Source organism: Antechinus flavipes, chromosome 2 (genome assembly GCF_016432865.1).
Source record: "Antechinus flavipes isolate AdamAnt ecotype Samford, QLD, Australia chromosome 2, AdamAnt_v2, whole genome shotgun sequence".
NCBI lineage: Eukaryota > Metazoa > Chordata > Mammalia > Dasyuromorphia > Dasyuridae > Antechinus > Antechinus flavipes.
In genome coordinates, this window is record NC_067399.1 from 311,060,111 (window position 1) to 311,083,397 (window position 23,287).

A 23,287-nucleotide genomic window follows, 5' to 3' on the forward strand; every position below is an offset into this window, starting at 1 on the left:
GTGATCAGAAAAACTTCCTTATATTAGTGCTGAAGTATAGGGAGATTGCAAATATAAATTGTACTATCAGACACAGTCACCATATTGGTTCATTTTATTTAATCTCTTTTTCTTTATTACATTTACATGATGAAACATTGTTTATTATGAAGCTTTGTAGAAAAGAACGTTCTTTCAACATGAATTATTACACTTTAACATGAAGACAATAAACATTTAATTAAGATGAGGAAAAAGTTCTAGAACAACTTGTCTGCCCGATTCTTGAGGAGGAAGACTCAAGGAAGTGAAAGGGTTTCATATGGAAAGGGAGGTGCCTTTTATTTTTGGAAAGAGACATCAAATCTTTAATAAATAAAAATAAAAGCAGTGCTGCATGAGAAGTTCTACAACTACAGGGAATGAACAGAGAGCAGAATTATTGGATTATACATATAGTTTCCCTAGATAATTCTACTGTTTAGACATAGCATTTATAGATATTTAAGTCCCTTTGTAAGTGATCATTAAAAGAAGTTTCATTACATTATGACCCCAAGGCTATAAAATACACATATGCATGTGTACATATATCTATCTATCTATATATATATATATATATATATATCCATACATACACACACATACATGTCTGTGTTATATATCTCACTTGGCCTGGAAAAATAACTCTTAAGTATATGTTCCATTAATTTTGACATACCATTGTTGTATATTCTTCCTTTAGGTCATTTAAGACTACCTTTAACCTTAACTATTTTATCTAGAAGCTAAAAATACCATGATTCATGTAAGAACCCAATTGGCAATTTGACTCTATTTGCAGTATTTCTATATGAAGGCATTCTTATATACATTTTAGAAATCCTAGAATAAAAAGCATTTGTGTCTGTAGAAACCTTTGCTTTATGTGGGATTTACTCTGTTCTCTGAATTCTCTGATCACATTTCACTTCTCTCAAAGGACTGGGCTAAAATGTATAGGTAAATCAGGGGAAATACATCACCACTGTTGATAAAAAACCATTCAGCATACACATTACTTTTATTAGGTCAGTGCATTGTCTTAAATGTAGACCAGAGCTTCATTGTATTAGTGTAGGTGAATAAGTATTTACCATGTGTTTATGGGATTGCTGAAAAAATTTACATTTGGAATGTATGGCAAAATTAGTTCAATCATTTGAAGGTTTCACATACCAAGTAGTAAAAATATCCTAAGACCTATATAGATAGATTAGAATCACAAAATGTTAGTCCCAGCAGGAATTTCATGACTCTGATTCAACTCTGGTATTCTACAGATCAGAAAATTGGAATTCCCATGGGGTTAATTACTTTACCCAGGGCCACATAGTGAATTGATAATAGAGCTGACATTAGGACTCAGGACTTTAACTTACCAGCAGTATTCCATCCATTAGACCATATGGCCTCATTAGGTACTGACTATCTGGAATTAGTAATTTGGATTAAATAAAAACTGATCAAGAATGAAAATAGGAAGTAAAATTCAAAGTTGTGGTCAAACTTTGATCTTTTAATTCATATATTCTTTTATAACTGATGGATAATGCCTCTTTTGTAACCTTTTACATTTCATACCAAGGCATTTATCTTATCAATGATTTAACTCCATTTAGTCTCTTCCATGCTTTTCCAGGATCAAAACCAATTATTAAATGTCAGGAAGAGAATTGTTTGGGTGGTATGAGTGAATGTTGTTTTAATTGAAAAGAAACAAATACCTTGTGTTTTCTGAGAGGACTTTTGGATGCACTGATTGCCAAACACACTTGTGTGAAATAGCTGTTCCAAGATTTTTTTAAGAGTTCATTTTAAAACAAACAAAAGTTTATTTTTCAAAAGTAACACTGCAGTATATTCAAATTTGCTCTTCAAATGCTTCATAGGGATTAATATGTGTATTTTTCCTTAGGGTCAGTAGGCACAATTGCTCTTATTTTTGTTTAATTGTGGGAATTAGCAAAAACAATGAAATGACAGGAAATTCCTTAGGAAGATCCCATCAGCCTGCTTCTGAGAACATATATTCCAGTTAATATAAACCATTACTACTTAGAATAAAATTAACCTCATTCATCTTCAAAAATCAAGCAATCACCAGGAAATTTTATTTTTTAAATTTAGTTTTAGAAATTATACTTCATTTTTTTCAGCAAAGATATACAGGCCAGACTATTTTGGTAACTTATTTGATAGCTACTCTTCACACATCTTCTCTCATCACCAAAGTAGAAGCACAAAGATCTGACTTCAGAATAAGATAAGCCAGATTCTAATTTTGGCTCTAGTTCTTAGCATCTATGTGATTTTAGGTAGGCCATGTTCCTTCTCTAAAGCCATTTTTTTCATCTGTAAAATAAGGGATTTGAGTCAGCTGATTTCTGAGAACACTTTCAGTTCTAACATTTTATGATTTTGTTAAATCTAAACATTTCCATACCTCTGTCCCATAGTTCCCATTACTATGGGACACAATTACTATGTAATTGGACACGTATAGTCTTGAGTCAGAGTATTTTGGTTCACATCTTATGTCTGAGGCTTACCACTTCTATAAACTTAGACAAATCACTTAAATGTCCTGGGCCTTAGTTTCCTTATCTGAAAAGTAAGTAGTCGGACTAGATGGTTTCTGGGGTATCTTTCAGCATGAGAACAATTATTGAGTCTTTATTTCCCTTTTTACAACCCTATCTCTGTATTTTTCCATGATCATCCATCTTCTCAGTCTTCCAGAATTGAATCTCATTTTTCACTCCTTTCTTCTTTATCTTCCTCTCCCACTGACATATATAGTCTGTCATCCTGCTTTAACCTTTTTTGGCAGCTGATTGCCCTCTTGATTTCCATCTTTATAGTAAATACTCCACACCAGGCCATCACATCTGTATATATTTGTAATATATGTATTACATATATATGTATATACATATGTATAAGTAATAACTTCCTTGTTTCCATTTTTCCTATTTTAACCCATTAGAGCAAAATTGCTAGATCATCTTCCTTGGACACCTTTTTTTCATTGTCTCCCTTTGTTGTTGAGCTACTGTGTATCCTTTGAATATATTGCATGGTAATATTCTTAAGTAATTTTACACAATTATGTTTTAATCTTAGCTAGATTTCATATTCCACAGCAGCCAGGAAATTATTTTCTATTTCTGTTGTTCCTCTCATTCCAGTATAAATGCTCTATATTCAATGCACATTTAAACATTTTGACTCATTATGTATTAGGTTTCAAGTTGTTGTATTTAATTAAATTTGACAAGCTGTTTTATAAAGCACTTTCTATGTGCAAGACACTACGCTAAGGACTAAGAATTATAATCTGCCTTTAGTTCTCAAAAGTTCAAAGAAAAAAACTTTTTAAAAGGAAGGAACACAAAATAAAAATGCAAAATACCATAAAAATATTATAACTGGCAGTATTTGACCACCAGGAACAAGAATTTAAATTCTCCTGGTTCATAATTTTAGAACTTAAAGAATCCATCTAATAAACCTAAATTCCTTTCTGGATGTGAAACTTTATAGTTCAGAGATACCTAGATTAACCAAAGAATTGGTTTCTCTTCTATAACTCCAGATAAATGAATCCTTTGTAAACATATTTATACCTTTTCTTCAGTAGAAAGTGAAGAAACTCTTATTTTTAAATGCAAACATGTAAAATACAAACATAGTTATATCCTCTTGCTCATATTATAGAAAAGAAATAATAAATGCAGCTAAAATTCTTTCATACCACTGATGCTAAAAGCTAAGGTTAAAAAACTGATTTATAGGCTAATCTTGCTGCATCGGGTTTTGACTGTATATGGTTGTTATATCTGGGGAGGATATAATTTTACCCATAGTATATATGAATCTTTCTGATTAAAAAACTCAACTTATGACAGGATTCCACTGTGCTATGCATATATAATAAGGTTCATTTTCAATCATGGTAGTCTGAAAGAAATTCAAGTACTTCAAATTTTGTAATTATTAAACTGAAATTGGACTTTTCTGCTTTCTCTTAGGAAAGGAAAACGAATGTGAGTCCTTCCATTGATCGAGGAGAAGGTTTTTTCCCAAGTTGGAAAGAACGTAGCCGTACTTTTGAGCACAGTTCAAGTCTATCACAGCCAAGCTGTAAGTAATGAAGAATTGTACACATACCTCCTACTTTGGGAAAAGTCCATATGTAAACATATAAAATTGATAAATTAAGAATTATTCATATCACCAAAGAATCTTTTGATTTACTCGTTAATGTACAATGCTTTCCTATATATAGTAAATTCTCCTAGTATAAAAATATATCAAATTTAGAAAAAAAAATATTTACAGTCAGTTTCTCTTTTGAGATTCATTAGCTATCTTTAAAAAATATCACTTTAGGGGAAACATTCACTGTCAATGCATTATTTTTTTTATATAACCGAAAACAGTTCAGTCAACTGATACAGGTGGCAAGAAAGAAATATTCAGCAAAGTTGAATGATCAGAATAGGAAAATATAAAGCATGAAACAGGTATACTTTCATTGACATACAAATGAATTGAAAAATCAGTATATCTTGCTCAATAACTTACTAGTTGTGTGGTCTTATGTATAATTCACCCAATCACTCCAGCCCTCCTTTTTTTCATTAGCTTTCTCAATAGGTGGGGAAGGAGAGCATAGAGAGAATTTGGGACTGAAATAAATTTTAAGATTGAAATTAGGATTTAAGGGGGGGAAAGGTAAATTAAACAGGATGAGAGTATTCAAAATTTTTAAATCCAGTGAAAGGCACTTGATCTAAGATAGGATGCGAGAGAATGGAATTCAGTTGCTCTAATTTATATGGGAATAGGGCGACGGTCTCTTTATTAGGACAAGTGAATCAAGATTCTTCATAGCTGTCTGAGAAAATGCTTTTTGTATGCCATCTTGAGGGGCCTATGGATTCAAGAAGGGAGCTGGAATAGTGTTGACTATGTTGAGGCAGATTCACACCATGCCTAAATAGCTAAAGAAGTAATGGAAGTCAATAGCAACAATAAGTAGATAGTAGTTTTAATGGTAATAGTAGCAGCAGCCCAGAAGAACAAAGCCTTGAATCTTTGACATGTGTAGCCTAGGTGACTCTGAGTTTCACATAGACTAAAGTGAGAGAGAATGAGGCTATGTTGACTTGGAAAATGGAGGCAGCAGCAGGATAGAATGATGGAGTGCCAAAGGGGGAAAATGGATTGTTGAAGCCCAAGAACTACATGAGGGACAAGATCCAAAGAATAAAGGAGGTACAGAGCCATGAGGAAGAGCTAGCTGGGATTTTGTCATTTACTAATATTTTAAATCATGTGCACAGTGAAGGTCTGGGGGAAAGGAGTTTATTCTCTTGTGACTCCAAATTCTTATCCTATTTGGAGAAGGAAAGTTTAACTCTAAATCTTTATAAATCTTTTGTGACTGTTTTAACCCCTAAGGAAGGAAAGGCCTACCAGAAGAAGTCTGTATTCCTAATTATGTATTAATAAACTTATATAAACATGGCTTAATAACCTAGAACTCTTACAAAAGATCTTTGGCCTCTAGGAACTAGAAATAAACGAAATGCTGATATTCCTAGAATTCTCAGCAGACTGGGGTAAGGGTGGGGGGAATTAGGGAGAAGGATAAACCAAAGAGTATTAATTATTTAAAAAGACTTCCAAGATTAAATCTGGGTTGTTTGAGTGCAGAACTGAAGTTCTAGATCACATATAACTCTCATGCAAAGTACTTTTTCAAACCATAAAGTATTATATAAATGTCAGCTAGGTATAAAATGCTGGAATTATAGCTGTGAAATGAAAGTCAGTTCAACAAATATTAAGTTCCAACTCTATGCCAGATACTGTACTAGACACTGGAACATCTATAAGTATAAACTTAATATCCATTCTTTAAATGTTATGGTCATTATAAAAATATTTATATTTATAGTCTTCCCTCACTAATATATTTAATTTTCTACAAGTTAAAGTATAAAGTTTAATTTATAACAGTCATAATAATACATGCCTATATTACCAAGAAACTATGTAAAAGGAAAACACATGTAATATTTGACAACTTTTTGTGTTCTTTATTTGTTAGGCATTTTATTTTTCAGCAATTAATTAAACCTCTCAACAGCTCTCTGAGATATAGATATCTTTATTAAATTTGTTATACTTGGTAAACTGAAGGACAAATAATTAATTTTCTTTGTAGGAGATGTAGCATATTATATTGAAAAGGAGCACTGAATTTGAAGATAGAGCATCTGAATTTGGGTGTCCAGCTAGGGATGGTCACCTTGTGACCTTGACCAAACTATGCTAACTCAAGAGACCTCAATCTGTAAAATGAAGGGATTAGACAAGATGATCTTTCAGATTTGTTCTAGCCATAAACTCCAGGATCCTATAAATTTTTAGGAAGTCCTGGAATTTAGAACAGGCTTTCATATTTTGGATAAGTGATTTTTGAACAAGTGATTAGAATTTCCTATAAATCCATTCTTATATTAGAGTTAGCTTCTTAGAAAAGCTGAAGACTAATTTCCAAAAAGCTTTTCTCTGAGGCTTTGAAAGTCTTGTTGTTTTAATAGAATTTAAGTTGTATTTAAATAAGAACATAGATATACCACTTTCTCTGAAGACTCTTTCTAATATTAGGGGATCTGGAATTCATAGAAAAATCTGATATCAAAAAAGAAACATATCAGTAAGACCAGAGAGGTCATCAGTGTGGCTGTTAAACATAATTAGGAAGCTATATGAGATGAAAAACAGAATACTGAGTGTTTTGAAGCAGTCTAGTTGGAATACCTATTGTAAAATAAGGTATTCAAAATTACTTAATATCAATTTTGTTGTGTAAGAAAAATAATTGTCTTGGGGACAGATAGTATCTTTACAAATGACAATGTTATGTTGTTTAGAAAACAAAGTATTTCTTATAAATTATGTCAGTAATACTCAGGGAAGATACAGATAATGAAATAAAATGGAATATTCAAGGAAATTACTTGCTAGAGATTTAAGTTGGCAACTAAGTGGCTCAGTGGATAGAGTGCCAGGTCTGGAGCCAAGAGATTATGTTCAACAGGAATCATTGCAAAGTAACTGACTCCAGGCCCAGCGTTCTATTTACTGTGTCATCTTCTGAGATCAAATCTGGATTAAGACACTTATTAGCTGGGTGACCCTGAGCATGTCACTTGCTTTCCTCAGTTTCTTCATCTGTAAAATGAGCTAGAGAAGGAAATGGAGAACCATGCCAGTATCTTTTCCAAGAAAACACCAAAAGGAATTAAGAAGAGTTAGACATAGCTGAAAAATAAATAAGCAAATTCTATTTCAAGTATCCATGATCTGCATGTTTTCTCTGTCACAAGATTTATAGTTTTTATTTGGATAATATTGTAGTCAATATGTCAGAATTTAAATCGGGGGACTGTGTATCAAAAGTCCTGGCAAAGTGATCCAAATTCTTTACCAACAGATAATCTCAGCAAAGGAATTTTGTCTTTCCAGTGGAAGGAATAGATATTTCTTTCCAAGCACTTTATATAACTAAAAATTTACCATACTATATCTTGGCAAAATTAAATAATATTAATTTCCATCCCCTTATATCTTACTTTATGGTCCCTACAATTCATTCTAGATGAGGTATACTTATAGAGTAAACTTCAAATTTTGTATATCCTTATTGGTGGTAAATCTTTGTCCTTAGGAGGAAAATTTTGATTTTTGAAAATAGCTAAGAGTCAGTTTTAGCTGAGACTGTTGAATAAGGTAGGTAAGCAAGTTGAATAATACCAATTGGATTCTAAAATTAGATTCTTTTAAATTTTGCCAAGATGACTTGAGTTTGGACCTTTATTTGTAATAAGTGGTTAGAAAGATGCTGTGAAGGGACTTTAGAGAAAAAAAAAATAAGATTTTTTTTTTAGATTTTTATGGGCAAAACAATAACAGTATTTTGCTTTTTTGCTTAAAGGATCCATTTCATGACTTGCTTTCATAGATCTGTGATCATTTTTATAATAAGATGTATTTTCCACAGGCGACCATTTACAAGGTACCTTGAGAATAAGTTTCCCGTACTAAATCTATGTCCTCAGAAGGAAAGATATTTAAATAAGATGAAGGAAAAAAATATATAAATGAGAGCATAATTTGGACAAGAAAGCATTTATTATAGTATGTATTGTGAAGTCAAACTGAAGAATTTAGCTTAAAAAATACCTCCTGGTTATTGATTTAAAGAAAGCCTAGTCACATTTGTAAGCCATATTAGTTTCTTTACTTTGACCAATTCATCTTAGGATTTTTTCCACTCCTAAATTGTATGTTCTCAAACATAGATCTCTTGTTTATATTGCTTATCATTTTCAAGATCTTGAATTTAAAGTACTCTTAGAAATTTTGTTACTTTGAGGATTAACTCTGAGTTGTATTTGGGAATGAGGAACAGAATTGCTTCTGGGGTAGAGAAGAAAAAAAGCAATTTGTTTTTTACATGTCATATATTTACTAGTAAAGCATTCACAAGATGAGTTTTAAGTATTCTGTGTGGTTAGGTTTGACAAACCAGGTTGGATACATTTAGAATCACCTAGGATGCCTATTTATACCCTTAAATGGAAATATTATCTGATTTTATAAGTTGATTAGTTTGAAGAGATCTTATCTTTTTAGATCTACTAACAAGCTCCTTAAAGTCTCTATATAGAATTATACTAGATCTAGAGACAATCTATTCTAGAAATAATTCCCTATCTAACCTAGAATAATTCCCTAGCAACTTAATAAAAGCTTATTGATTGACTAACTTTTAAATGCTTTTTTTGGGGGGAAATCCTACAAATTACAAAAATAATAAAGTAGTCATTATGTCATTATCTCCCAGACTGGAAACCAAACCAAAATATGCTACATATTCTCCCAGCTTTGTCTTATATACATATATCTGGAAAGAAGTGGGATTGTCTTGTTCACACAAACACCAATGGACAGAGAACTCTCAGTTATTCTTCTGGTGGATACAAATCCCTAAATTGAGCTGACTTTCTACATGTCTTCCTCAACACAGCAGGCCTCTTTACCTAGAATCCTGACCAAAGAAGGCCATTTACCTAATGAATTAAAATACACTCTTCTGGATTAAGTCCCTTGTCAAAGGGTAACCACATTGAAGAATGGAATGTATGATCACTGGAGATACAAAGGAAATAGGAAAATTCTGAATAATTTGTGGTCTCTGAAATGATCCAACATTAATGAAAGTTTATTATGGTTTCTGAAATGATCCAACATTAATGAACATTTATTTTAAATAGTCATTTGGGTCAGATTTATGTAGCTCAGGTCAGTTCAAGAAAAGGTAGGGTCTTCTTGCCAGTGTGAGAGGAAGAAATCTAAAAATTTTTAGTTTATATTGCCATTGGAAATATGAACACAGAAATCCATTATTTCAAGCCATAATCACTACCAAATTTATCCTGGCTGGTTAGAAGGTATGGCCTGAATTCAGGACACTATTTTAGGAAGGTTTGGATTCCCATACCTTCAGCTTTTAGACACTGGGAGCATAGTAAGGGGAGACATATAATGTCAGCTTTTGAGACTGTCATATTTAGCTTTTATAAGTGGAGACTAACCTCTGGCCTCTGTGCATAGCTCCATTCAGGCGACCAGGAGACAGCAAGAGCCCAGAACAGGAACTAAAACACTCTTCAATAAGACTAGTCTCTGCCTAAGTGAAGTCTGTGGTTGTCTGATGACTTCTGGGGTCCCTGGAGATTGAAATCCTTTTACAGTGAGGCTCTTGGTCTCACAAAACCAGGATTTGTGTGTGTGTATGTATGTGTGTGAAGTGAAGCTGAAAGAAAGAAGCTATATTTTTCATGGAGGAGGAGTTTTACCTAAAGGTTACTAGTGTAGAAATCAAGTAGGCAGCAATCTCATGAGCCTTACTTTGACATTTTAAAAAGCTTAGCATTCAGAAAAGGGTTTTTTTTGTGTGTGTCTGTGGGCGTTTATGTGTGCATGCCTTAATTTACATTGCTATAAAATGGGGGAGGGGAAAAGCATATAAATCCATCTGTAGCTATTTTTTTGAGGATGATTAAGTAGCACTTTCCTTTTCTTAAATGAAAAATATCTTTGAAACATCAAGGCAGGCTTTCTTGTTTGCATTCTATCCATGACTTTTAGGTTCATAACAATAATTGGTTATAAAGATAGTTTACCCTTCTCTCAGTAGTATGTACTCTCAAAAAAAAAAAAAACCAAACTTTTTTTTTGTGGGGGAAATGGGAAGGAGGAATATTTACAACTGACCATTGCAATGGCTTGCAAAAAATTTTTTTCCTTACTATTAAAAAGTTCAATTTGTTCCAAATAAATATGGAAGCTTTTTTATATTTCATATAACCATTTTTTATCTTTCCAACTTTTATAATCATTTATATGTCTATAAATTAAATTGTTTTATTCTGATTTATTTTATATTATATATATATATGTATATATATATATGTATATCTTTGCCCTTCCCTATAAGATTATGATCTTATCTGTGTTGTGTGTTGTGACTCTCACTATAGTGAGATGTAGTTTTAAACATAGTTGGTGCTTGGTAATTGTTTGTTAAAATTAAATGATTTATTATTAAATGATTTAACAGGTTCTAATCCTGTTCTTTGTTACTCGTTATAGAAAATTCTCACATGAACTTCTAAAAATTTCATGCAATATGTTTTATATGGGAAAAGACATTAGTGTAAAAGAATAAGTACTGGGTGGAGAGGTTGAAGACATAATTTCTAGTTCTGGCTTTGTGACATCTACCTGGGTGATTTTAGGCAAGCCAAAGCATCTCTCTCAGCCTCTGTTTCCCCATTACTGATGTGTGACTTAAAAATAAAAATTATGGTTTTATTTATAAATCATACACTAATGATTTTTGAACTTCTTCTAATGCTAACATGCCATCACTCTTTCTCTGTATAATATTTCTATGTCACTTTATAACTGCCAAAATAAATTCATTTTTCCAGTCTCAGATCTTTAAAAAGTGATCACATTAATTACAAGTGTACTAAATCATATTGAAAACTGATTAAGTTAATACATATCATGTTGAAGAATCATTAGGAAGGTAAGTTCCTTCTATATAAAATGAGTTTTAATATGTTGTTTAATCAACTGCTTGATCATGAATGGTATTTCAGTTTTTTATCTCCTTTCACCTAGGTTTATTTTTTGTCTTTTCTCTTCTTCCAGCATATGTAAAAAAGATGATTCCTTTGGACTCGATTTCATCCAAGGAAGATGCCACAAATGTCTTTGCAAATGGGATAAGATCACAAGCCAGAAAGGAGAAATTCGACAGCAACAAAAATAAAATGCAATCTAGCTCTTCTCATTGAGGGACCAGTGTTTTAAAAATAATAACAGTTATTCTGGCTACAATCCGGCCCAGCTGCAAACTAACAGACCAACCTGCAGCTTCAGCTCCTCAACAATTGCCAAACACTGACTGAAATTACAGCACAGTTGGTTCTTGGGAATGACATAAGTTTAACCAAACAAAACAATATGTACCATTTTGGCTGATGGATGGGGTGAAACTCCACGGCAAACCTTTGCTCTTTTTCTTATGTTTTCTTTTTTCAGGTTTGGTCAGATCACATTTCCCTGACCAAAGCTTGGAATTACAATAGAGTTCTTTCAAAGGTTATAAGCTAAAGAGTAGGAAGTCCATTTGAGCCAGCACTTACCACTAATTTCAATTCAGATAACATTTTTACAAAAAATGATTTTTTAAAAAATGCTTTCTCCCTAATAAATTATCATGTGTTATAACATGCCATGGAGGTAGGCATATATCAAGAAACCCATTAGTAAATGCTCTATAACTCTGTCATGTATCATCTTGGCAATCTTTTACAATAAACATCTTTACAAGTATTTTTAATGCAATTGTCAAATCATCCATTTTTAATATCATTAATAAAATTTTAAACATTACTGGATTCTAATTGCTTGTCAGGAATTCATAAGCACAATGTATTTACCTATACATATTATTGCCAAAGACTCCACTGTGATCATTTTGGTCATTTCTTCTCCTTACTTTCATCATCAAACCAGCATAGAAGTTATTTCCTCTCATGCCTATGGTGCTCTCACCTTGCACAAATTCCACTTGAGTCTGGTAGCATCTGTCTTTTTGTTTTTGAGCAATTCCAACTATAGTTAAGAGTATCACCTCAGAGTCCAAATTTAGTAAGGAATAGTACAAATGTTGAATGCATCCTTCCAATATGAAATAGTGCTCATCTTCACTTACCATCATATCAATGGAGATAAACTGACACTTGTGTGATGTTAGAGGCCACTTGAGAGATCATATGTAGGAGGTATTTTCCAAAGGATTCTGCATAAAAGCAAAGAAAATAAAGCAACACAATTGTAATATTGCTTTATATTTTTGTGTATATTAAGACACTTGTTAAATATCATGCTTTACAAAAATTCTTTCTCTTTCCACTTACATTAATTTTGCCTTTTACATTTAAATATACTGAAGGTGATGTTAGTACTACTAGCTATTCATGAACTTAAGAAGATACAGTTGCTACCATGGTAAGCTAAAGTGCTGAATACCGTTTTAGTTTGTGTTCACGTGATAAATATCTACACATATGTATTATATATTTATATAGACAAATACATATGTATATACATGTTATAGTAATTTTAAACTACAGGAAGACTTTTGTGTTTGTGGTAATAATCTAGATATCATGAGAGTTGGTATTAATATTGAACTAAATATTCAGAAAGGACCAAAAATATTTTATCACTTTGGATCTCCATACTCATCAGGGAAGAAAGATAGTGCTTGGGGGAGGGAGGAGGGAAATATCTGTAGAGCCTATTTTTTTGGAGAGAATAGTAAAGCTACAGTTTTCCTATGTGATTAACATGGAGTTTGGAAGTTATTAAATTGATTATTATTGATTTAGCTGTTGTTTTTTTAAATTTAAATCAACTGCAGTTCACAATAAATTTGGGGAATCTATTGTTTTAAGCTAGATGAGTCCATTTAATATGAAGGTTAAAAGCATATAAGATAATAGATTTAAAACTCAGGAAGTCAGCTAGTTCAATCCTTCAGTTTTATACATCCTTCTTCCTTTTTCTTTTTCTTCATTCCTTCCTTCATTCTTCTCTTCTTTCCTCCTTTTCTTCCTTTTTTCTTTTCTTGCTCTCTTTTTTACCTTTTTCTTTCTCTCTCCTTTTCTGTTTTTCTCTATTTCTCTTTCTTAATTGTAATCTTTATGTTTTAAACTGAGATAAAAGTGACTTGCCTATCTCATATAAACAACAAATAACTATACCCTCAGCCAGTTTAATTAATAAAACCTAGAAAACTCAGGAAATCCTTTCTTTTGATCTTGTGGGATTGCTAGCCATATTGCTAATGATTATTACAGTGAGAACCCTTCAGGAGAATTTTTTTAAGGTACAAAAATCAGTATATCATGTTATTGAAATGCCTTATGCTGCTGTTGGATGAATGAAAGTGTGGGACCTTGAATTTGGAACACACAACAACTTCAAAGTTAAAATCAACAGTGTGAGTAAAATTTTGTCAGAAATGTTTGGCCCTCTGTCTTTACAAAACTGAGTCCAGGAACCTGTCTCCTCTGAGGATTTTTCCTATCTCTTTCAGTTACCATAAGCTTGAGTAGGAAATCACAAAGGAATGCTAAGGAAACATTAATAGTTTGATTTATATGTTTCAAAGCCAGAGAATTTTTCCTTGACTCACCCCTTTTGGCACCAGAGCCTAAATTACACGTAATATCAGCCTTTTCTGAGTTTTTGCTAGCCAGCCATATAACTTGCATTAATGAGGCAAAATAAGAGATGAACTTGCAATGCATGTATTGCAAGATTTAGTTTGAAAACTGACCTTTTTGGTATAACAATTAGGATGCTCTGAGCCATCTTTCCTCTTAAGTATGCTGAATTCTCATTTAAGATGCTAAAAGCAACAGAAAAGGGGTGGAAAACACAGCTGGGAGAAATCTGGCCTGATATTTTTTTTCCCATTGGCAGAAGTTGCATTGTTTCCTTTGACTAGTGTCTGACTTGAAGGTTGAAACCCAATTGGTTATATAACATTTTATGTTTCCAATTTCCCAGAGACATCAGATCTTTCTTTCTTCTTTCTTTCTCTCTTCCTTCCTTCCTTCCTTCCTTCCTTACTTCCTTCCTTTTTCTTTCTTTCTCTTTTTTCTTTCTTTTTTCTTTTCCTTCCTTTCTTCCTTCCTACCTTTTTGCTTCCTTTTTCTCCTTTCTTGCTCTTTTTTCTATTTTTCTCTCTCTCTTTCTCTTGTTCTCTGTTTCTCTTTCTTTAGTTATAGTCTGTGTATTTTAAACAACACTAATTTTAAGTCAAACACTACAGCATTAAGTATTAAGTATTTTTATGTCATGTTGATTTAAAGATTAGTTATCAATTATCCCCACCTACTAATTTAAAGATAAAAATAGCTTGATTTTCCTTCATTTCTGATCCTGCCAACTTTCCTTTTTCAGTTTCAGTTCAATTATATATATGCATCTTTTGCTTTCTAAAAAAAAATAAGATAAATGTTGATTCATAGTAATTTTAATCTTTTTTTTAAACTGTTCACAGTTAAACCATAGTATTTAAATGAAATCAAACACAGATGCTGAATCAACAAAAGCAACTATTAACTGTTTACTGTGTACCTAGCATTGTACTAAGCTATAATACAAATCCAAAAGTATAACTGTATATGACTTCAGGGAATGTAGGAGACTATATATATATTGGAGTAGGAGACAACGAAAGGGAGATTTGCTCTGGGGAGTCATAGAAAAGATGAGTTGGTCCATAGAGAGTAGCCTATCAATTTGCCCTTCCCAGAACCAATAGTATTGTTGATTTTATTACTTTATCCAGAGCAAGAGCCAAAAATCAGATCATGGAGCCAAATTTTTTTTAACAACAGATGGCATTTAAAAAAAAAAAAAAGGTTACATATAGAATTATTTTAACCTGAAACTGTACTGTAAATCTCATTATATATCAAATACTTGAAAAGAATATGGAAGATCACTGAAAAATTCCTTTTATGGAACTCTCAGAAGATTTGCATGCTCTTTTCTAAATAAACTTTTCTAGTGTTTTCTTGTAATATAAATCAATTAGAAATAACTGTATTGTTGCTCCCAAAATCTTTATGCTGAAAGACATTCATTCCCACAACATCTGTATTTTTCATATCAAAAAAATTAAATTATTCACCTTAAAATATATCCATTATGTAAAATTGTGTACATGAGAGCATTTTTATATCAATATATAAGTACAAAAACATAGCCACATTTCCTTGTTTTTAAGAAATAATGGTTTAAACCAAAAATATTTCCATTTAGTTTCAGTTTGATGTAAAAACATTAACTATTCAAATTAAGATTAGACCAAAATAGTTATATTCAGAGGCAATCTCACAAATTTTAGAAAGGTTTTAATCATTTACTTATATCAATCAATACTATGTAGCAGACACCATGCTAATTACTGAAAATACAAAGATGAGTTAAAAAGCTTACATTTTAGTTATGAAGAAAATGTGCATAAATATACATATGCAAGTATGCATATTTGTTTGCACTATGGAAATGTACAAATGGTATATATGAAATTCAAGTAGTTTTGAAAGGAACAGGATTCAGGAAAGGATAGTTTTGAAGTAGATAGTAACAATTTAATGTACAAGAGTTGTGGCTGAAAGGATTCCAAGAAGTTTGGAAGAATTACATAACAGGAATGGGGGATGATCAATGTTTTATAACAAAATCTGCTTATAGGGAGATCAGCCCTTTCATAAGCTCAGAATATTTAGAACTGGAAAAGCCATTAGAGATTATTGTGTCCAGTTCCTTCATTTTACAGACAAGGAAATGGAAGTCTATCAAGTTTAAGTTGTGTCATGTTTAAGTGACTTGTCCCAGTTTAGACAGATAATATTTAACAAAGTTTTTATTTAACTCTAGTGCATTTGTTTTCAAGTCCAACACTCTTCCCACTATTACTATATATTATACCATTACTCCTTTCCTAATCCTATGCTACCCATTGCATTATCTTCATTTTTGGTGGTGAGAAACTCGCTTTGTTTTTAATGTCCTTTTGATTTTGCTTATCATTGCATTCTATATGAATCCATCAATTACATAAAATGTCACATCATTCCCTCAGATATTTTTACAGGAAGATATGGAAATGGAGACTTATATATGGCTTTATATCAAAGATTTTTCCCGAACCCTGCCTGAATCAGTATGATGGTTTTTTAGGGAAATCTTTATGTGTATTTTTGCACTATGCTTAAACTCATACAAACTTGTAGCAGCTATTTGGATTTTGCAGCCTATGCAGTTCTTGCAGGACAAACTAATTAGAAAAAAAAAAGCCAATGTCATGGGTTCTTTACATCCCCTCAGTGTTAAAAACACAAGGAACCCTTCTGTGGCCACAAATCCAAAAGTTAGAGATCTTTTTTTCCCCTGACACAGCTTGATGCAGACTTGTGGTACCAGTTCATGTCATAATTGCAGATGTGAATTTTCCTGCATTGCTCTCTGAAAGCATAAACTAGATTTTCAAACATACCAAAATGTTAGTACTATTACAGGAAAATAGTGGAAGCAATATATAATCGGGTGACCCTCATCTTTCAGCCTATAGAAAGGATTTAATGCCTTTGAGCATGTTGGCAGTGAAAATGAAAAAAAATTGCTACTGTGCTCAAAATAGGGAGACACCCAGCATTTATCATCTGTACCAGTAAGAGTAACAAGCAATGGTTTTAAAAGTTAGTGTTGTGAAACTGTCATTCCCTAGTACTGAAGAATGAGATCTTCTGTTTTTTTGTTGTGTATGTTTTTTTTTTTTTTCTCTACAAACTGTAAGATGCTTAAATTTCAATGTCACAAGTAGATAGAACTGATTATGGGGTGGTTAGGAATAGTTGAGCTCAAATATGCATATTTCTAAGTATATGCTCTATTATGTTTCTGTAGTTCACATGAACATTCTCCCATTTTTTGTTCTTGCAGTAAAGCATCCTTAATGGCCATTAATTAAACAAAAAAAGAATAATTATATGCAATTTTTAAAGAAAAAGTTAAGTCCTATATGTCCTTCCAGCTGTAGAGGCTTAACAAGAAAGGAAAACAAAATGTAGTCCTGAAGCAATATTGTTTTAACAGTCGTTGAGGATATTAAGTTGCTAACAGGTCAAGCATTACAATTGAAAAATAACACAAACATTCTGTGGGAGAAGAGAGTAAAATTAGATGTTTGTCAGTTGGTCTTTAGAAATTTAGAAAGACCAACAGAATAAGAGCTCCTTTTCCTCTCTTCTTCCTTAGAATAAGATGTTTGTGTTACTTTTCAATTGTAATGCTTAACCAGAAATCTCCACTGACCGAGGGAACACCCACATGGATGAAATCACAGCTCTTTTGAAGTGTCTTTTGGTCACTAAATGAAGTTCCCACTTGAGGGCTGATTTAATCTTTTCTTAAAAATGGGTTGCCTTTTCAAGTAAAATAAGTAAAAATAACAAAGACTTTGAGTCAGACCATTAAAAGGCTTGATTTTTAATTAAATTACATTCCCATCTTTTTTTTTTTTTTCAAAGACTCATAGGCTTTAGAACAGAAAAGGATTTAAAGGTTAGACTGAAGAGGTTGAATGATTTGCCAAAGATTATCCAGGGCATAAGTAACAGATTTATGATTTATATTTCTGTGTCCTATGCCTTTGCAAGAAACCTTGAATTTAGCAATCAGGTGTACCAATGAAGCAAAATTTCTCAATGTAATTATAAAATAAAAACTTGCTCTGTGATATCTGAGGAACTATCTGCAGTATTGTACTTTTGATAAAAAGTACAATACTGCAGCTAGTTCCTCTCACTATCCCATTTTCTTTTTTCTTTGCTTCATTAATATGCCATTAGTTGGCCAAATCCACAATAAGTGTGGCTATATAATTGAACAAAACCAAACAATGTGATCATGGTAAATGGGGAGAATACGTAGAACTGGTTTACTCCTTTTAATTTTTTTTGGAATCTGATCATTTTGCCCTATGTCAGAAGCCATTCCTATTAACTTCAGTTCCAAAGAGCCATTCCAAAAATGTCCATTGGCAGGTAGGATTGGAAAGATATCTTTTTTCTGATCTCCTTTTCTGGCTTCTTTTTTTTTTTTTTTTTTTTTTTAATTCTTCATACCAGTTATCAGATCACATACTACATAAGTCTTATTCAGTCTCATCCCCAGGGTAACAGTAATCATGGGTAAGATTTTGTTTGTCCATTGTTGCTGAGCACTTAGCTGAATAAAGGAATGGAAGATGGCAAGGGTTCTGTAAAGTGATATCATAAAGACAGAGATGTCTGTGTTGCCTTCAAGAACAAAAGTTTTGTTTGTTTTTTTAACTGTTTACTTAAAGGAAAAAAGGCATAGCATCACTCTTTTTGTTTGCTCCATCATCCTGGACACAAACTTAGTTGAAGCACTGTATAGCTTAATGGGGAATAGAAATATTTGTACATGCACATACAACCTTCCACCCCCAATCACACACCCATATATACATATGTAGGTGTACATACATATAGATATATACATACACATATGTATCTATTTCAGATGGTTGCTTTAATAACTGCCCTGAGGTGCTTACTGATAGCCGAAATTTTTATGTAAAATGATTTCATTTCAGACAATTTTTCATTCTAAGTGTCTTGTACTCTTTTTGGGTTTCTATTTTAACAATATTATTAAGCTGGTTCTAAATGAAGATAGGACCTTACTTATGATTTGGTACCAGAGTCTTCCCATCATTCCTTATCTCTTGTGAACCCCATGAAATTAGTTTCCAGAAGGCAAACAACCCTCAAGTAAAAACCTAAGGAGAGTTCTCTAAGATACTGGCTTGGGAGAACACTTTTTGAGAAAAGTTAGTTTTCAATCAGCCAGAAGCTCTGGACTTATCACCTTTCAAACTTTTTTGCTGGGCTGAGCAAAATGGATGCATCAATTCTAATGAGGCACTTCCTGCCCAAAGCGTCACTGGCAATATTGCCTCATCACAACAGCTGCAAGCTTGAAAAACCTCAAAGTGATGGCCAGGGTTCACTTTGTGCTTTGACTACTACAGCAACCAGTGAACATAATGTACATGGTGGGAATATTGTTTCCCTTGTTTTTCAATGGAGAAACTCTTTTGAGAGATTGGACCTATGACCAAGAGTCACAGGTACTTCTCAGTTTCATTTTTTACTTGTATATGGGCTTTTGATTGGTTTTCCATCAGAGGAAATCGTGGAGCAGCTCACTGGGTCTTGGATCCAGAGTTGAGAAGATCAGTGTTCAAATTTAACCTCAGATGCTTACTAGCAGTATAACGCTGAGCAGGAGAATTTAACTTCTGTTTTGCTGTTTCCTTAACTGTATAATGGCAATAATAATAGCTTCTTCCTCTTGGAGTTGTTGTGAGATGAAATATTTGTAAACATAATTTGTGTTGTAGATGGCACATAGTAGGCATTATATAAATATCTATTCCTTTCCTCTTTCTTATCTGGCCAAAAAAAATTCATTTTCTTATTAGTGGAAAGGAAAACATAAATGGCATTCATATGTTCTACAATTCATTATCTGATCACATCATTTGAACATATCAGAGTTAGAACCATTTTAATCAAACACTTTGATTTTGTTTTGAAGTTGTTTAAATCACATGACAAATTTGGTGCTCTTTACCTGGTGTACCTAAGTTATTTTTTTCAGGCCATCTAGATAGATATCTAAAGGATGACTCAAGGTATTTCCAAAAGAGCCTGGTTTACCACCACAGGAGATCATTTGGCTACCTTGTTATTTTTCAGTCCTTTTTCAATCATGTCCAACTCTTTGTGACCCCAATTGGGGATTTTCTTGGCAAAGATTCAGAATTAGTTTGCCATTTCTTTCTGCAGCTCATTTTACAGATGAGAAAATTGAGGCAAACGGGATGAAGTGACTTGCCCAGGACCACATACCTAGTGTCTAAGGCTGGATTTGAACTCAAGTCCAGTGCTCTATCTACTGTGCCAACTAGCTGCTCCCTCAACTTTCAAGTAATTTACTTGCTTGTCTTGTGACAGAATTAGTAATGAGAGACAAGACTTTGAATTATGTATTTTCCACACATTTTAAATAATTACATTAGCTTCTAATTAGCTGGTGGGATGTAATCTTTGTTCCTTCTACTTCCACTCCTTAAGAATTTAGGTCCAGTCCAAATGAAATTGTTTCTTTAAAAAAAAATGCTAAATTTATGTCTTTTCTATGTGAAGTTTCTTTTTAATAATACCTCACTTTTATTGAGATTTGATGAGAATGCTAATAATTTATATGTTATTAAGCTTTACTTTACTCCCTATAGTAGATCAGGGACTTAGAACAACCACTCTTTTCTCCCTGATCCCAGAAGAATTGATAATGTCTTTGTGCATCTATATCCATTTAGAGTTTATATATATATATATATACACATATATTCGTATGTATGACTTACCCAGGGTCACACAGCTAGGAAGTATTAAGTGTCTAAGGCCAGATTTGAACTCAAGTCCTCTTAACTTTGGGGCCAGTGCTCTATTTACTGTGCCATCTAGATGCCCCTTGAGTTATATTTTAAAGATATTTGGTTTTCTCCTTTTGGTAGAAATTGGCAAAATACAAATTATTTCTCAGAAATTTAAGTTGTCTGTCCTTCCTGTTTACTTAGTTTAAGCCAACCCAAATCCATGTAGAAATTGCTAGTACCAATATTTTTTAACTATACTGAACCTATATAAGAACTTGTCTCTTGTTCCTGGCAATACATTATTTTGTGGAACAGAGAAACTTTAATATCTTCCCTGTTACCAAGTTCTTGGCCATTATTTATTGAGAACCATATGATAGGCCTCGTTCAGAGAGTACATAGTCCTTGTTATCTGTGCTGACTCAAGGAATACCAAACAGGGATGGGAGGAGAGAGTGCAGGAGATAAATGGTTATCCTTCTTGGGCTGGAAAGAAAGTAAATTATTTTGGCTCCCTTGAAAGTATATGTTAAAAAATGATTGCTTTATGATTTGGGTTATATGTTTTCTAAGGAGGAATTGAGATAATTACTCGCAGCTTGTGTGACCATACAAAGAAATTTTATTACATATACAAACATCCACTTTGGAAAGTTTCCATGTTGTCGAATCATGAGTTATGCCAACTCTCATCTAAATAAGCATATTCAAGTGCTTGCAATAAGAATTCGACTCTATCCAAAGAATGTTATGTGCTTTTGATTAGAAATGTTTTCAGAATATATGTTATAATGACAGAACTTAATAACCTTATCAGTTTTAAAGAATATAAATACCAATATTCATATACAATGTACTTTAACAGTTCCTTGATCAAACATATACATTTAAATAAGTAGCTGCTTGGTATTTCCCACTTACCAGTTGTACTAATGTAATTCACAGTTTGAAACTGATGCAAATAGCTACTTGCATGCTAAAATTTCATTACCCTTCAACACTTTGATATTCAGTGTTCTTCTGGAACTGTTAAAAGGGAACCAAAAGGAAAATCACCAAAAAATTATGTATATTTAGATAACATTAGAGCAGACAAGAAGACAAAGCAAAACATTGTTGGCATTATTTGGTCTCTTCAGAGGGGAGATCCTAAAATATAGAAATGCCTTGTTTTTTAAAAAAAACACCATTTTGTGACAAAAAACAAAGAAATAAACCCAATGACTAATGCTTAGGTTTTAGCAGTTCTATACTATACTATAGGAATCAATGAAATATATGATTATTATATGATATATATGATATTTTAATAATATATATTAATTTATAGTAGGTAGAAAACTATATTATCGATAATGTTATAGAATATATTGATAGTGTAATATACATAAATATATGAAATATATTATCTATAACATAATGAACAAGCTGGAAGCTGGCAAGATTCCAGGAGCACATGGCAGAGCTGGGATGGCTCCCAGGTGTGTCTGGGCCTCTCCCTGCAGGGATTAAATAAATGCTTTCTCTTTGTACCTGATGATGTCTCTGATTAGTTAATTGGGAAGGGAGTCTTGCACCCGACCAGTCCCACACTACCATGTGCGCCTGGAACCTGGCCTGCTTGTCCAGGGTTTAAAAGCAGTAGACTCAAGCCTTCTCACTGGATAGACTAAAAGAACATAACCATCCTTGACCAATGGTCCCCAATGTTGGCTGCCTCCCACAGGTCATGTCACTTCCTGCAACTATCTGTATCAGGGTTCACAGTTCATCCCTCCAGAGAGTAAATGACCTCTCCAGGTCCCAGTTCTGGGAACAGGGATCACATGACTCAATTTTGAGAACTACTTCATCCAATTAGTCCCATTCATAATGACAATGTATATATGCTGTATACTACTTCTTTGTAATATACATATATAATATATACATATACATATATGTGTGTAAATAGTCTATTGAATATTCACATATATTCAAAGGGGAATTGTCTGGAATGTATATATGTGTAGACACTGAGAGAAAACATGATGAAGTGGATGGGGGTAGGAAGACCTAGTGTCAAGTCTTACTTCTGACACATACTGATTGTATGACCCAGAGCATATAACAACCTCTCAGTTATCTAGTTAGGTCTAGAGCTAAATCTAGTGATCTAGATACAAATGTAAATTACAAAGAAAGTACCATTCTGCTTTATTAAAGGGAATTTCGTTAGGTGGGAGTTCCCTGTACCAAGGAAATCAGTACTCCTCTCCCTCTCCCATATATCTATGCATATATAAAACAATTCAACTGAATAAAAAAATAGTATCATGATTGGCTAGAATTCTTACCATCTAATTTAATCATGTCAATTAAATTTGCATTTTATGTTCAAGTTGGCCCCAGCTACCAATGTATGTATGAGATGTTTCTAGTCACTTTAGTCTTCACCAATATAAAATTGGTTTGTTGATTGTTTTTTTTTTTTTTTTATCCGAATCTTCCAAATTAATCTTAAGGAAGATCTTATCTTGACTAAGCTACTCCAAAGATCAGAATTTATCCAGA

General features: G+C 32.7%; 1 protein-coding gene across 1 annotated transcript in view; it reads left to right on the forward strand.

Annotated features, from left to right (window-relative positions):
• CEP128 (centrosomal protein 128) overlaps window positions 1-12,069 on the forward strand; it is a 547,917-nt gene extending 535,848 nt beyond the window's left edge. Inside the window, exons 24-25 of the mRNA XM_051973667.1 lie at window positions 4,053-4,164; window positions 11,323-12,069. Of these exons, the coding sequence (XP_051829627.1) occupies window positions 4,053-4,164; window positions 11,323-11,468 (258 nt within the window). The 3' untranslated portion in view covers window positions 11,469-12,069. The remainder of the gene's footprint in view (window positions 1-4,052; window positions 4,165-11,322) is intronic.
• Window positions 12,070-23,287: the final 11,218 nt, after the last annotated feature.